Here is a 16,991-nt window from a genome sequence, read left to right on the forward strand (position 1 = left end):
GACTATGTGAGCAAATGGTGAGAAAACTCGAATTTTCTGAACATTTTGTGGCTGTCGGCGACTGAGTAAATACCGCGAGCGTGTTTTATGTAATCGTCATAGATGCTACATGTACGTCTATGCGTATGAGTATTGGAAGTGTTGTGGAATACGGAGAAATCGTATGTACGTTTTACGTAGGTACGAGTAGGTATGTGTTTCAATAGGCGTAGTATTCGTCACTCATCAATATTTTCGAAAAAAATGTAAGGTTATTTGCTGCGTATATGGTCGAAGCTGAAAAGTTGTGGTCTAGTATGATCGAAGTTGATCGCGAAGAACTACCTATAGGCATGTCCTGTGTGATAGAATAGATCGTTGAGGGGAAAAAATGGCGGGAAAATCTTAACTAAATTTAATGGAGAACTTCATTTCGAGTTGGGGGTCTACCAGGAAAATTTTTTTTGATTTTCAATGAATTTTTGAAAAACCAAACTTGGGTCAGTATAGATGATCAAAAAAAATCAAAATTTTACCAAATACACCGAGAAAGCTGATATTTAGTGAGTGGCCTGTTTTCGACCTTCCAAATCGATTGGTAAACGGTTTCGAACCATTTTAAGTGGTAGTTCCGGAGCATCCTAGCAGATTTTGCCAATTTTTGGTCCCCTAAATTGATTTTCACGCGTTCTGGAGAAATTGTAAAATCCTGAAGAAATCGAAAACCACGCTGGAAGCTCCAGAATGGTCGAAAAATGGCGAAGACTGATTGGTTGAGATAGAGTGGATATCAGCTTTTGGACTAATTTTCATCATTTTTACTACAGAAGTAGGCTATACATTTTTTTAAAAAGAAGAGTACATATAAATTACCTTCTTTTTTTTTCAAAAAAAAACATTGGTCGTTAAAAGTGGTCAAATTTGAACTCTCAACATTTCGCAAGAAATCTAGAAACGAATATAGGCAACTGAAATTGTAGTTTCAGAACATGCTCTTTTTCAAAAATTGTAGTCACGTTTAAATCGGAGGCGGAACCCTCGAGATATTTCCCTGAAAGATGGATATAAATTTTACAATGACTTATGCATAACCTGAAACAATTTTTTTTTAATATTTATTGAAAACAAAAATGAAAAGTGAATGTAACAGCTTATTGAATACATAAACGTAACACAAATATTAATAACATAAAATTAATATGTAAGGTAGAGTGGGGTAATTGCAAAAATGGTGTAATTGTAAAATTTTGACCTCATGTAAAAAAATATCAATTTTCTGGTTGTGCCAACTAGGGGGTGTCGAAGCAACAACCTTTACCGACATATTCACTTGGTCACAACTCGTGGGGTTCAACTTGTCGCTCCGTAGTAAACACATTATCAAAGCATGTTGAAACCACTCATAAGTAAAGTGAGAGGTGTTTTTTAAAAAAAATGCATGTGAAATAGAAAAAACTGTCGATTTATCAGAAATTTTCACGATTTAGGGTCATGAAGGATTAAAGTTTAAAGTAAAATATCGCAATATTTTTTTTTAAATTTTGGTCGTAAATTGCGTTTTTGCAATTACACCAGAAAAAATCGACTCGGGGTAATTGCAAAAACTATTTTTTTTTTCATTTTCGCACTTACCACAAATATTTTTTTGCCCTAAATAACTTGAAAATGGTTCGAAATTACAAAATAAAAGTAAACTTCCAGGTCACATTATGAGTTACACGTTAGGGAAATGATTAACAATTTTACTGAATTTTAACATTATTGTTTCTTTTTAATGTTTTACTAATATATTTGGCGAAAAATGTGTTTCTATGACGAGTTTTTTACATAAAAAACATCAGAAATGATCAGTAGTTGATTTTTTGTTCATTTTAGCGAATTTTTAAAAAAAATAATTTTTCAACATTTTTTCACTCCCCTAAAAATTTTTTTGGGAAGTGGAAAAGTTGTCGAATTTTTTACCGAATGAAGACCACGAATACATCAAAAGTTAGCAAATGACACGTAGAATACAGTGAGTGTGTTGAAAATGCAAAAAATAAATTGCAATTATTTTCTCCACGATTTGTGGATATTGATAGAGAACCCCCTGCAGTATAAGTGGTACAAATTTCAGCTACATCCGTGCAATAGTCTTCTCACAGAGCCCTCTCAAAGTGTCACTAATCAAAAAGTGTTTTGCAATTACCCCACTCTACCTTACAGACAGAGCCGGCGAAGTAAATTTTTCTGATGTGTCGCAAAAAAATTACATATGAGAAGCGTAGCCAAGACCCTCCCCCCCATAAGCGTAACTGGACCTTCCAGTAGGGTGTGCCAGTTTTTCTGTAAGAAAAGAAGGAGGAGGGTTCAAATTTTAAAAATATTGAATTCGACATTTCTTTATTGATTTTTTGTGAACAATTTAACATACTTGGGAGTGGGGGGGGGTATATAACGTCATTTTGCCGGCGATAATCAAATTTTGAACGTGATGTGTTAAAAAAATTTGAAAAACTAATGAATCTGTTCAGAAAAAATAATAAATTTGCATTTTTCATGTGCTTTGAGTATTATGAGTTCCCATTTCTAGAATTTTTCTATTTGGTTTTCATATTCTTAAAATTTTTGAAATCAGTATCTCGAATTCCAGACCAAAGCGAGGGCAAAAGCTTTGGAAAATTTGTGGATTGAAAAGTAGAACAACATTGGCCCGAGCGAAGCGAGGGCTAAAGCTATCAAAAACTTGAAGTTTCAAGAAGCAAAACAGCTGAAATTTTGATGTGAAAAGTCAGTTTTCCACTACTGACATTTTTAAAAGTCTAAATGTGAGGGCGCATACCGAAAGGGTCCATTCGACCAAAAAAAAAAAAAAAAAAAAGTTCTCTGAAATTGCTGTAGGAACTCTGTAAAGGGTTCCTACGACAATTTCAGAGAACTTTTTTTTTTTTTTTTTTGGTCATAAGGACCCTTTCCGTATGCGCCCTCACAAATAAAAATACTTTCCAAGCACAATCATGCAGAATTTGAGAACTAGAAAATATTAATGTAGCCCGAGCGAAGCGAGGGCAAAAGCTTTTGAAAAAAATGAGAATTTTGAGGCCAGATCGGTGATTTTGTCGGCAAATTAACAATTTTGCTACCAAATTGACGTTTTTTTTCAATTTTTCAAATTTTCTCCTATTTGGCGACAGATTTCTGATATGTCGCACTTTGCGACATATGCGACAGTGCTAACGCCGGCCCTGCTTACAGAGCATTTTGAAGTCCTAATTTACAATATCACGACCAGGATGATTCATCTCGAAAACCCGCAATTTTTAAAATTTTCATATCAATGTTTAACAGAGCATCCTTGAAACTTTCATTGTCCAAGAATTCGATAATTCCAGTGGTTTGAGTGGGTTTTGTATTCGAAGTCTCAGGTCCATCTGCAGTCGCTACCTCAGTTTCATCTGTTTGTAGTGTAAAATCCAAGTCTCCATTTATCTTCAACGACGACAAACCCAGTTCTTTGAGTAGATTTTCATTCGTTTCAAGCGAACAGGTGTATATGCAGCCCCCTTCCTCATAGGATTTTACTTGACGGTTTTTTTCGCATAAATAATCTTGGTCGCATTTCTTTTGAGTGTGCTGCGTTACTAAAATTATGGCGTTACCGGCATCATCCAAAATAACCCTCCAAAATGAATCAACAGGTGGAGTATCTTGTATCACTTTTTGATGCGTACCTGAGTACAAATTCAACGGTTCGTTTTTCTGTATAGGTGGGGAAAATTTCATTCAATGAGGTTCAAAATCTGATATCAATTGTGTCACAATTTTTTAAATGAATAAATCAGTATTTACTTTATAACTGTATAGTCTAATGTACCAATCAGCTCTTATCACGCCTTTGAATAAATCTTTATTTCTAGCGATGGCAGTATAGTTGAAAAGAAAGTAAGTTGTCTGTTTCCATGGTCCGCTTGGCATATCATCAATTCCCACAAACTGATATTTATAGTTCATCTGCACAGAATTCGAATTTATTGGAAATATCCGTTGCAAATAAAACAGCAATTGGACGAAAAGTAATATTAAACCTTGCCCTACCAATTACCTACTTGGCTCCCAAGTTTTTCTGTTGAGAACTCTGAAGGGGCCACATCGCTCACCCGCATTAGTCATTGAATCAAAAAATACAAAAAAATGGTGTTTCGATTTTTTTTTTAAATTGCAAGAATTTTGAAGCACAATTTTTCAACTGTAGCCTAAATGTTGGTAATGTGAGTCTCAATCCCTACGGGGGGGGGGGGTGAGGGGTGTTTATAGTTACAAGATTATTACATCCCTAAAGTTGGGAGGGGGGTAGATTTGGTTTGCGAGGTTGGTTTTTTTTTTGATTTTTCAATCTAGCTCCGCCTCAATCAAATCAAATAATTATGTCTAATGAATAATTCGAGATATCGGGATGGATGTCATAGCTTACCATGCCCTTAAGAGACTCTGTAGTGCTCAAACTGGAATCCAAAATCGATTCCTGATAGTGCCAAAACCTAAATGTTGCATGTTCATTAGGTTCTCTTATTATACCCATAAACAACAGATCTGGTGATTCGATACGGTGAATTGAGTATAGTGTAGCTTCTTTGCCTTCGATGTTTGAATAGCATATTTTATACGTGGATAAAAACTTGATATCCTGCATTCGTTTCGAATTTGAAAGAACATAAATCGGTCAATGCAAAAAAATGGTGTGCAAATGATTGTAAATAATATTCATCCATTTTAATTCATATCGTAAATTACCTTTCCTTCATCGTCGTTTGATACCTAAAAGTAGAAAAAAAAAGTAAAAAATATGGTTAAAATGTTAGAATATTAGCTAAAATGTTATATTCTTGTAGATAATTTACCGGATATCCGACTTCATACATGTCTGCGTCCAATTGGTTGCAATGTTTTACGAGATCATCACTGTTTTCTTCAACTTTATTAATCGAGGGTATGAACTCTGGCGAACTGCACAACGTGTCTTGGTTTGTGTACTCGTACAGAAAAAGTAGCGTACTTTCTGCAGTGGTCAAAACACGAGTTTTCCAATCCTTTTCCACTTGTAATTGTTTTTCTCCTTGTGCGGGGCACGCAATCATCAGTTTTTCTTTAGGGCCATTTTCGGCTTCGGAATCATCGTAATTATAACTGCAAAGATATGCGCTTGATTTATATGCGTGAGGTATCGCAAGTTGTAGAGACGAGTTGTTCTTTTTTATCACTGCTAATGGGGTTCCTTTGTACTCTCGGTGCATCACAGCTTCTTCTGAAATGTTCGTCAAATTGTAGGTAATCATTTATAGGTATTCGAGTAGGAGACATTTTTCACTCACTCAATGAGACAACTTCTTGGACGAGCGTAAAAATAGTCCAACTGGCTAGTGAAATGTGTACCAAGTTCATCGCAAAGTTACAGGAATACATCGTTGATTCTCAATAGAAATATGGTCTGTGTGAACTGAATGTTCACTGTAGAATTTCTGATTATTTTATATCAATTTTCAACAATCGATCGATGTGTGGCAATGCGAAATGAAATCATCGCAATAATCATAAAACTGTCGTAATATTGTCATAGATGAATAAGGTTTTAGGTAGAATACACAAACAAGTCGCTACAAGCAACAGATGGAATACTAGAATTTTACGAAAACTTTGCCGCTACCGTCGATCGAGCAAATATCAAATGTGTTTAATTTACTCGTCAGTCTCAGATGTACTTTTCATGATGTACGACTGTACGAGTACACACCGTAACATCGTACCTGCGATGTGTGTTGCTGGTATGCGTTTCAAACGAACGTTTATCATTAGAAATATTCTGGACAAAAATTGTATTTGAAAAGTATGCCTTGAAAACTACCTATACAGCCATTCGTGCCAATATACTCGGTGAAAAAAAACTGACTTGAGGTGTTGGTCTGGAAATTGGCTCGATTGTGGATACAACTGGACTTTTAACTCCTTGAATCGATTTCTAGCCATTCTGACGGAATTCTGAAAGTTTGAAATGAAGGAATCGAAAATCGCGCTGGAAGCTCTAGAATGGTCAAAAACGATGACATTCGGTTCAAAGAGTGTTGATGTTAGTTTCAGGACTTTTTTTTTTTTTTTTTTTTTTTTTTTTTTTTTTTTTTCAAAAAAAGCATGAATCACCGAAAATAGCCAAACTTGAAATTGATTGGTGAAGTTGACCCATTTAGTAGGGGTACCAAAGTGAAAATTATCAAAACAATGGGACCGGAAAGATATACAATTTTCGCGATATTTCCTCGAAAGGGGATCATTTCCCGACCCCGAAACCACCATTACATTTTTGAGATCGAATTGCAAAACCGATCCAGGGGTTCTCAAAGTTGTGAAAATTGAGCACCTACGTTGTCATCTGTTTTGGCCAATAAATCCGAACCAAAAGGGGGTAGGGGGGGTGCTTGTGGTCTCAAATAACTCGTATTGGATCACTCTTGAAATATCTACCCATGACCGTTCTCATTTAGTGATACCTCACATTTCAGTGGTTCCCAAAGTTGAACTTTTGTATTCCAAATTTTTAAAGTCACGCATTCAAACGAATATTGTCAGTAAATAAATTTAGCAATCAAAAACTAGTCCGGATAAAAAGTTGCGAAATTTTACGACGATTTCAAAAATGTGTCATTTTTTTTCTTAGCATTGATAGGGGCCGAGCTGAGGGGGTTGGAACGTCAAAAAACGTGATGTAACAATAGTCCAGTAACTTAAGCAAAAAAATAGGGAGTATCGTGAATCTGTAGGTGGCAAGCTGATTTTTGGTATACTGGTCCATTTTGATGGCCTGAAAACGAATCCGAGGAGTCACTTGCGGTCCCGGGTGAGCTTTCCCCTAAATTGTGGATCTTAGCCCCCCAAAATCGGTCGCCATAATGTAGATGGTTAATATTGATTGTAATACCTTCAATCGTTCCAAAATGGTACGAGGGGTGGTTTTCTTTGTTTTTCTGAGGTACAGAGCGGAGCACAATGTCATCCCGCCCCCTCCTCCCCCTTCACTTATCAGTTATTTGCCTATATACGCACGTGAGATGAATTGAAATGCACTAAAAAATGTAAAAGTGTCGAATGGAATGTTGATACGAGTTTCAAAAACCAGTTTTAGCGTATTGTGACCACTTCTCCCCCTTTGTGGATCTTAGCCCCCCCCATCGGTTTTTGACCAATATATCGAAAAGTATTGAGTCCAGCTCAAAAATGGTTAGGACGAATGCGGCTCTACATCTAATTTCTCATCTGATGACCCATTGATCTGACCTCTCACCATTCAATTATTTGCCAATATACGTATATGAGGTGCTCAAATTTTAGTCAGCCTGTGCTGATGCTGAATACCAAATCGATTCATACTATCATCGGCCGAATCCAGCTGTCCGGTCAGAAAACAGGATTTTTTACTGTTTTTTTTTCTCATGTTATGAGTGATATCGAAAAATGGTCGTTTCTCCCCATCGCGTGAACATCAATTTTCGTTATTCTTACTGCAAAGTATACATTTTTTTCAAAAAAAGCACGAATCACCGAAAATGTTCAAACTTGAATTCTCAAAATTGAGCCAAAAAATCAAAAAACCAATTTGGGCAACTGAAACAATCGCTTGTAATATGATACAGATTTATTCTAATACTGATTGAAAACGAAAACTAAAATGAAAAGTAAATCTAACAGCTTACTGAATACATAAATACACTAAAAATATTAACATCGAATTTATAGGTATAGCGTAGGTATAGGTACTTTAAAGTCTTGATCACCAGTATCATGACTTTCATTGCCAGGGTAATTCCTGTCGAAAACCCGCACTTTTGAAGAAATTCTTATCAATGTTTAACAGGGCATCCTTGAAACTTTCATTGTCCAAGAATTCGATAATTCCTATGATTTGAGAGGGTTCTGAAACCGAAGTCTCAGGTCCACCTGTAGTCACTTTCTTAGTTTTGTCTGTTTCAAGTGTGAAATCCATGCCTCCGGAAATCTTCAACGGAGGCAAACCCAGCACTTCGAGCAGATCATCATTCGCGTCCAGGGAACAGGTATATATGCAGCCTCCTTCCTCGTATGTTTTTACTCGGAGATTTTTTGCGCATAAATAATCATCGCCGCATACTTTTCGAGTATGCTGGGTTACTAAAATAACGGCGTTACCGTCATCATCCAAAATAACCCTCCAAAATGAATCAACAGGTGGAGCATCTTTTACAACTTTTTGGTGCGTACCTGAGTGCAAATTCAATGGTTTGTTTTTCTGCATAAGGAAAACGAAATGTTATTCATACGTTACGAAATCTGATACCAATTGTGTAACAATTTTTTCGAATAAAAAAAAAGCAATATTTACTTTATGACTGTATAGTTTGATATACCAATCAGATCTGATCAAGCCCTTGTATAAATCTCTATTTTTAGTGATGGCAGTATAATTGAAAAGAAGCTTAGTTGTCTGTTTCCATGGTCTGTTTGGCATATCGTCAATTCTGACAAATTGATGTTTATAGTAATCCTGCGCAGAAAATGTGAAATCAAATAACTATTGGAAGAGCAGTAAATGTTGAACCGTCCATTACAAATCGCACCTCGGGAGTTATAAGGTCACATTTCAAAAAAGTGAAATTTTACAGGACGAGGGTGATTTTCTTTTTTTTTTAAAACTTGATTCATTATTTTTATCAACTTATAATTAATTGTGAGGAATCAATAGCACCTCATTTTAAAGATCTGGTATCCTACCTTCATTTAGCATAAGAACACTTTGAAAAATAAAATCTTAAAGAGGAAATATTTCAATGTTTGAAAAACATTTTGAGTTATAACCTTTCATTAAAGTTGATGTGGAGGCGAAAAGGAAGCGTCCAAAAAAATTTCATGATAGCAAAGTTGTGGAGAATTAAATTTCCAATCGACATAATGTCGTTAGTTTTTTCTAAAGTGCTTAGTTTTTGAGTTTTTCTCAAAAAACTAAAATTTCATGATATGTGCAAATTCATTTTTCTGAAAAGTGATCAATTTAAAAAAATTTTCCATTTGGTACAAACCAATAAAAAATGCACTCCTTGTGACTATTTCTAACTGACAAACATTTAAAACAATCAAAACTATTTGTTAACACTTTGTATGTACAAAATTGACTCAAAAATGGTGGAGTTTTTTGAGATGTGCCATTATAACTCCAAACAACTTGCAATGTTGTTGAGATTTTGAGTTAGGCCATTTGCGTTTTTTACAAGATCTAGATGATGTACCCAACTCGAAGTGTAATTTTTGGTTGAGGGGGGTCATACAAACCCCAAAAATGCTAAAACATGAAAATCAATTTTTTTTGAGATGTGACTTTATCACTCCCGAGGTGCGAAATTATTATCAAACTTGGCAAAATCCCTACTTGGGTCCCAAGTTTTCCTTCTGTAGAATTCTGAAGAGTCTACTGCAAGGTTGGGACTACTTTCGGGCATCTTACCTTAACCCTTTGGAGGTTCTCTATAGATTCCCATGTAGATGAACATGGAGAGAAACAGTGAGAAAAAACACAAATCCGTAGCGTAAATGAAATGACAGACTGAACTTGCAAATGAAATTTTTATTTTTGTTCCCTACCACAATTTTTCTCCATGTTCATCTTCATATTCCAACATCCTCGATCAAGTGGTAAAATACTTATTTTTATTCCAAAATGGAAGTAAAGTCTAGGTATGCCACATTTCGTGTTTTAAAGCAAAAAGGTTTTTATTATTCGTTACCCCCTCCCCCCACGACAAAGCTCGCAATTTCGACGCATTTCATGTCATATTTGGCTCCGATTCCGAACAACATTTTATGACTTGATGAAAAATCCTCTCTTAGCGACATATGTAGATTTTTGTTTTTCTAATTTTTCTGTTGAAGACATTTCTTTCACCCGGTTTTTATTTTTGCTCAACTTGTGAATGCCAGACGACCTTTTTCACTATCGTTATTACATACGATTTTTTCCCTCATTGATTCTTTTTAAAAAAATTTAAAAAGTGCTTTTGTTTAATGTTTTTTACTCGTGTTGTTGAATGAATTATGTTTGAAAAAATTTCCAATTTATATTCGTTTGTTTTGTTGGAAATGAAGGATTTGAGCTTTTTCAAAACTTTCATTTTCCAGCATGATTTTTCTTTGAAATCTCCACTTTTTTGTGATTTAGTCAATTGGGCAGAGGGTACTCTATAACACCTGTATTAAAGCAATTTGTTTCCCCAACAACATTGGAACCTAGAGAACCTCCAAAGGGTTAACATTGCAACTGTTGTCTGGCTCAAAATTTCCAGAAATGAATGGGACACCCTGATCTGGTTCAGCCTCAATCAAATCAAATGTGTGCGATGAAAAATTTGAAATATCGGGATGAATGTTCATAGCTTACCCTGCCTTTAAAGGACTCTTTAGTGCTTAAACCGGAATCCAAAACCGATTCATAAACAGATGTTATTGGTTGAGGATCAGGAAGTTCATATATTATACTCATTAACAGCAGATCTGGCGATTGGATACGGTGAATTGAATATAGTGTAGCTTGTTTACCTTCGATGTTGGAATAGCATACTTTATACGTGGATAAAAACTGAATATCCTGCATTTGTTTTGAATTTAAAAGGGGAAAAATCGTTTAATGCAGAAAAAAAATCGTCTACATTGATTCAAAAAGCATAAAAATTAATTCATACTAATTGTATATAATTGTAAATTAAATTACCGTTCCCTCTTCGTCGTTTGATACCTATAACATTATAAGAAGAAAGAAAAGTAAATGATACCTGTACTTAGGTATTGTTAAAATGTTAGAATATTATATACTAAAGGTTCATTTATAATCGTAATAGAAATTCACAAAAAAATTAATGAAAAAGTTGAATCTATGGGTTTTAATAGGAGAATTTCAATTACCATCATAAATGGTACTATTGAAAACCACAGATTCAACTTTTTCATGTATTTTTTTCATGAATTTCTATTACCATTATAAATGAGCCTTTAATGTTATATTCCTGTAGATGACTTACTGGGTATCCAACTTCATACATATCTGCGTCCAATTGGTTGCAGTGTTTAACGTGGTCGTCACTATTTTCTGTAACTTTATTAATCGAGGGTACGAAATCTAGCGTTCTGCAGAATATGTCCTGCTCTGTGTACTCGTTCAGAAAAAGTACAGTACTTTTTTGAGTCATCAAAACTCCAGGTTTCGTATTTTTTCCCACGTGTAATTGTTCTTCTCCATATGCAGGGCACGCAATCATCATTTTTTCTTCAGAATCATCGTAATTATAACTGATAAGATGTGAGATTGATTGGTATGCGTGGGGTATCGCAAGATGCAGAGACGAGTCGTCTTTTTTTATCACAGCTAATGGGGCTGCTCCGGTGCTTATACGATCTCGGTGCATCACCGCTTCCTCTGAAATGTTCGTCAAACATTGTAATAATTTGTATTTGAGTATAGGTACGTAATACCCCCAGTAAGCACACCTTTTCCTATTTTTCAGTGCGATTTTCGCGTTGTATTCGCACTCGAATGGAACGCGAATTTGGAGGAATTATTTGCGTGATCTTTCAAGCGATTTTCGCATTCTATTCGATTGCGAATCGAACGCGATTTTCGCGGGCGAATATCATTCGGTGTGCTTACCGGGACCTTAACTTATTGTCGATCTTGAAGAAAAAAAACGAATTAAAAAACAAGTTGACGATTAGTCGTTTTTCGCTTACTTAATGAGACAGCTTCATCGACGAGCATGAAAACGAAGCAGCTGGCAAGTAAAATTTTCACCAAGTTCATCGCTTAGTTACAGGAATACATCGTTGAACTTCAATCGAAATATAATTTGTGCGAACTGAATGTTCATCGTAGGATTTCTCATTATTTTATATCAATTTTTAACAATCGTTCGAAGTGTGGCAATGCCAAATGATATCATCGTAAAAATCATAAATCTGTCGTAATATTTTCTTAGATGAATAAGGTTATAGGTGGAATAAACAGATCGCTACGAGCAACAGCTGGAATATTCGAATTTTACGAAAACTTTTGAGCCAATATCAAATGTGCTTAATTTACTCGTCAGATGTACTTCGCATGATGTACATTACATCGTAATATATTGTGTAGCAGGTATATGCGTTTCAAATAAACGCGATATTCGCCTGAAAACTTTGACGCTACCGTCAAATGAGCAAATATCAAATGTGCTTCATTTACTCGTCAGATGTAGGTATTTCGCGTGATGTATCTACATAACATCGTAGAATAGGTGACGCAGGTATGCGTTTCAAATAAACACAGTATTCACCTGCTTTTTTAAAAAATGCGATTTTATGGGTTGATGAAGCTTTGGAATGTGATTTGAGAAATCATATTTCAATTCGTGGTTCAAATTACGAGTAATTAAGAAAAATTGCATAATGTGACTATTTTGAAAGTATAAGATTCGCTTTTTTTTTTTACTGAATATGCGAATATGCTCATCAGCTCTCTTCATGCCCTTGTATAGATCTTCGTTTCTGGTTGTGGGAGTGTAATTGAAGAGAAATATTTTGAACTGTCTCCTCCATGGTCTGTTTGACGTATCGTCAATTCCAACTATCTCATATTTATAGTGAACCTGCTCCAAAAATTCAAATGTTGATTGAATGCGTGCATGTTTCCAAATAATTTACCTCAAAATGTGAAGATTTCCAGCTAAAGGTTACTAAAAATTGACTTGTGGCCGAAATGTGGATGTCGGTAATAAACAACTCGATTTTCTAAGCTGAAAGTCGCTGAGAAAAAGATTGCCCCAGGAGATAACTTTGGAGGGACGATATGGGTCCTCAAAAGAGTGTCGTTTTCATAATTTTTTCGTTTCAGTCACAACTCAATGTGTATTGAGGGAAATTTTAAGGTATTCCTGAGCGGTTGAGAATTACAACTCGCTTATTCTTGTGTAAATTCGTGTTTTGAACATTTTTTTCATCTCGAATATTTCGCATTAAATACATACGTAGAAAGCAGAAGCGGATTTAGCCGGTCGGTAGGGGGAGTGTCACACCCTCTCAATATTTATAAAAATTCGGAGTTGTCGGCAAAATCGTCGCCTGACGGCAAAATTGTAAATTCTCCGACAACATCACCAATATTTTGTTTTTCTTTTGTTTTTTTTCTAAAAAGAATTTTGATTGAATTTTCTTCCAATTTCAGTTTTTTTGAATGTTTTCCTGTGAAAAATTTGACCTTGTTATTTTTTTTGTGTGGTTGAGGGGGGGGCGGTCATGTAGAGAGCTTTCTGAAAATTTGATTGAAAAAGGTAGCGAAAGAAGTAGTGATTTTTCAGAAAAAATTCCGTTACTAGATACTATTTATGCTCAAATTCTGATAATTTTCAATTGTGTTGGTGGGGGGGGTCAATTTGACAAATTTTATGACACTTTCTGCAATTTTGACAAATCATCATTCAATTTGAGAATTTCCAATTAATTCTTAGTATTTTTCAATATAATTTAAGCAATTGAGCAGTCTGTGCAAAATTTTACCCAAATAAGACATTTTCTCAAATTTTAGTCTTTTTCTGATGGTTTATCAATATTTGATATTTTTGCTATCAATTTTAATATTTTTATGATACCTACTTGATTTGTGAATATTCATTTCTGGCTCTTTATTAAACATGGAGATCGTCAGAATTTTTACTTTGTACTTCAGCTATTATTAGTTCATACTATATCTGTTGATCGATCAATAATTTATAACCAACTAATCAGCCTTCATTTTTCTTTGTTTCAGGTGAGTACAAATTTCCTTCAGAAAATGATAGAATACAAAGTCGTGTATGAGAATAAGTAAGTAATTTTATAATCCTTAATATGAGAAAATTTACGTAAGTCACCTCTAAACCGGTGTCCTTTTATTTTCAATGGCAAATCAAAAAAAAAATCTAAAATCAGCTGAAATATGTATGAATTGAGGTGATTTGATTTTCCGAATACGAATTTGGAAACAGTAGATCAAACTTTCGAGTTCACAAACGATTTTGATTTTTAATGAATTCTTGAAAAACCAAACTCAAAATTTTACCTAATAGACCAAGAGAGCTAAAATTTGGTGTGCTCTGTTTGCGAATCTCTAAATCGATTGGAAACGGTTTCGAACTATGTTGAATGGTGTGTACCTAGTTCTGGAGCGCAGTAGCAGATTTTTGAAATTTGAAATATCTACAACATTTTACCCAATCGAGTTGTTGAAATGAAATTTACTTAGTATCCCATTTTTAATATGCTGAGTCGATTGGCTGTTGTTTCGGGCTGTTGTGGAGCTTTTGTGTATATTTTGGAAATTCTCGATTTTCTAAAAAGTGATCTAAAAACCGTTCAAATTATACCTTTAGCGTCTTTTTTTTTCAAAATACAGGGCAATGAAAAAATGAAAAAAATTCATAAGCGTAAAAAAAACATTCAAATTATTGAAAAAATTGTTTGAAATTAAGAAATACTTTGTATACAAATTTTCTTCCGATCTCAATTAACATCTCCACTTATTATCATTAGAAATATTTTGACCAAAAAAAAGCACTCGTCGAGATGTTCGCCTGGAAATCGGCTCAAATGTTGATAAATCCGTGAAACGGTTCGAGGATGGACCACAATTTGATTTTTGGTCGCCAAAAATGATTTTCACGCAGTCTGAAGAAATTTCAGAGTACCGAAAAAATGGAAAATTGCGCTGGAAACTCCAGATTGGCCAAAAATGGTGAAATTTGGTTCAGGGCGAGTTAATGTTAGTATCAGGACTAATTTCTTTCATTTTCACTATAATGAGCATACATTTTTTAAAAGCATCAATCACTAAAAGTGGTCAAATTCGAGCTCTCAAAATTTCACCTAAAATCAAAAAACCAATTTGGGCGACTGAAATTTTGGTCACAGAGGTTTCAGAACATGCTCTTTTCAAACATCGTTGCCTCGTTTAAATCGGAGGTGGACTTTTTGAGACCTTTACCTACTTGAAGGAATGGATACAAATTTCACAATCTCATTATAATACATATGAAACACTGAAACAGATTTATTCTATGTACGAGAGTAATATTGCTTGCAAACTTAAAATGAGAAGTGAATCTAACAGCTTGCTGAATACCTATATGTTGAAGTAATAAAAATATTAATAACATCAAATTAATACGAATAGTGTACTTCGAAGTCTCGATCACCAGTATGTAGGTTTCATGACCAGGGTGATTCAATTTGAAAATCTGCTTTCTTAAAAATACTCCTATCAATGATTAACAGTGCATCCTCAAAATATTTGTTGCCCAAGAATTCGATAATACCAGTGGTTTGAGAGGGTTTTGAATTCGAAGTGTCAGGTCCATCTGCAGTCACTTTCTGAGTTTCGTCTGTTTGAAGTGTGAAATCCAAGTGCCCAGAAATCTTCAACGGTGGCGAACCCATCACATGGAGTAGATTTTCATTCACTTTCGCATCCGCATCCAGCGAACAGGTATATATGCAGCCTCCTTCCTCGTATGATTTTACTTGAAGATTTTTTTCGCATAAATAATCATCGCCGCATTTCTTTCGAGTATGCTGGCTTACTAAAATGACGGCGTTACCGGCATCGTCCAAAATAACCCTCCAAAATGAATCAACTGGTGGAGCATCTTTTATCACTTTTTGATGCGTACCTGAGTACAAATTCAACGGTTCGTTTTTCTGTAAAAGGGGAAAAAATATCATTCATACGGTGTAAAATCTGATACCTACCAATTTTTTTAAATGGAGAAGTCAATTTATTTACTTTATAACTGTATAGTCTAATGTACCAATCAGCTCTTATCATGCCCTTGTATAAATCTTTATTTCTAGTGATGGTAGTGTAATTGAAAAGAAGGTAAGTTGTCTGTTTCCATGGTCTGTTCGGCATATCGTCAGTTCCAACAAACTGATGTGCATAGTAATCCTGCGCAGAATTCAAAATTATTGTGCAAATTCATGTCAAACTAAACAAAAATTGAACGAGATGTAATGTTGAACTCTTCCTTTCAAATTATCAAACTTGACAAAATTCCTACTGGGCTTTGATGTTTCCAGCTGTACTCTGATGTTATACATCGAAACTATTGTCGAATTTACATGAATGCTGATCCTAATGTTATGTAACCTATTATGCCTGAAATTTTGAGTCGCTGAATTTGAATATCAACTTGATTTTCGATGCTGACTCTTTCAAGTTCTGGCCCATATGTTCACCCTCCCATTGCATCAAATAATATGCTTTCTGAAGATGGTTTTCAAAGTTTTAAAATTTTTGCAAATTTTAAAATAATCTTCCACATTTGACATGTTGCCAATTCGAGTCTCAGTGCAGGATTTTTCAATCTAGCTTACAATGGAACCTCTTGAGAAGTCACGCTCCGATTTGAACGGGAGCGCGATTTTTGGAAAGAGCATAGTCTAAAACCTCCAAAGCCAAATTTTCAGTTGCCCAAGTTCATTTTTCGATTTTTGGCGAATTTTTGAAAATTCAAAATTGACTGTTTTTGGCGATTTATGCTTTTTTTTAAAAAAGTACGTACTTGATCAATAAAAATGGTCAAAATAAGTGCCAAAAGTAATAATAATTACCCAAATCCAAATTTCACCATTTCCAGCCATTTTGGAGCCTCCAGCGCGATTTTTCAATTTCTCCAGAATTTTGAATCTGCTCCAAAAGGCGTGAATATGAAGTTGGACAGCTGAAAATCGAGTTGTGTATTATACTCGGTCTGTTTAACGAGTTTATCTACATTTGAGCAGATTTTGGGAGTGACACCTCAAGAGTGGTTTTTTGACCAGCTTTTTTCAAAGGGTAGGTATTCCACGGTAAGATAGGCGAAATGGCCCTGTTCCCAGATTTGGAAAATTATGATGGATTATTGTTGGGTACCTCCAATTAAAATTTTTGAGCGGAATTTCCGCCCCCAACCCACCCCCCTTGG

General features: G+C 35.0%; 3 protein-coding genes across 6 annotated transcripts in view; 1 reads left to right on the forward strand and 2 right to left on the reverse strand.

Moving 5' to 3' along the window:
* The window catches only part of Efa6 (Exchange factor for Arf 6), a 194,513-nt gene that overhangs the window by 110,294 nt on the left and 67,228 nt on the right, over positions 1-16,991 (forward strand). The gene's annotated exons all lie outside the window — the stretch shown is intronic.
* Positions 4,310-5,441, reverse strand: LOC135847294 (uncharacterized). The gene is made up of 4 exons (XM_065366763.1): positions 5,328-5,441; positions 4,857-5,260; positions 4,750-4,773; positions 4,310-4,642 (listed from the first exon to the last, which is right to left on the reverse strand). The coding sequence occupies exons 1-4, from the start codon at positions 5,416-5,418 to the stop codon at positions 4,373-4,375; spliced, it is 789 nt and encodes a 262-aa protein (XP_065222835.1). The 5' UTR covers positions 5,419-5,441; the 3' UTR covers positions 4,310-4,372.
* On the reverse strand, positions 7,613-11,872 carry LOC135847293 (uncharacterized). The gene is made up of 6 exons (XM_065366762.1): positions 11,752-11,872; positions 11,046-11,440; positions 10,739-10,762; positions 10,409-10,615; positions 8,363-8,524; positions 7,613-8,269 (listed from the first exon to the last, which is right to left on the reverse strand). The coding sequence occupies exons 1-6, from the start codon at positions 11,819-11,821 to the stop codon at positions 7,793-7,795; spliced, it is 1,335 nt and encodes a 444-aa protein (XP_065222834.1). The 5' UTR covers positions 11,822-11,872; the 3' UTR covers positions 7,613-7,792.

This window comes from Planococcus citri, chromosome 5, assembly GCF_950023065.1.
Source record: "Planococcus citri chromosome 5, ihPlaCitr1.1, whole genome shotgun sequence".
NCBI classification, from domain to species: domain Eukaryota; kingdom Metazoa; phylum Arthropoda; class Insecta; order Hemiptera; family Pseudococcidae; genus Planococcus; species Planococcus citri.

Excerpts from the sequence above, each read along its gene's own strand:
- LOC135847294 (XM_065366763.1), bottom strand. The coding sequence starts at position 5,418 with ATGTATTCCTGTAACTTTGCGATGAACTTGGTACACATTTCACTAGCC. Across the intron at positions 4,774-4,856 it reads TGTATGAAGTCGGATATCCG|GTATCAAACGACGATGAAGG; the intron begins GTAAATTATCTA and ends TTCTACTTTTAG. Across the intron at positions 4,643-4,749 it reads CAAACGACGATGAAGGAAAG|GATATCAAGTTTTTATCCAC; the intron begins GTAATTTACGAT and ends AAACGAATGCAG.
- LOC135847293 (XM_065366762.1), bottom strand. The coding sequence starts at position 11,821 with ATGAACTTGGTGAAAATTTTACTTGCCAGCTGCTTCGTTTTCATGCTC. Across the intron at positions 11,441-11,751 it reads CGATGAAGCTGTCTCATTAA|AGGAAGCGGTGATGCACCGA; the intron begins GTAAGCGAAAAA and ends CGAACATTTCAG. Across the intron at positions 8,525-10,408 it reads AAGAGTCCTTTAAAGGCAGG|GATTACTATAAACATCAATT; the intron begins GTAAGCTATGAA and ends TTTTCTGCGCAG.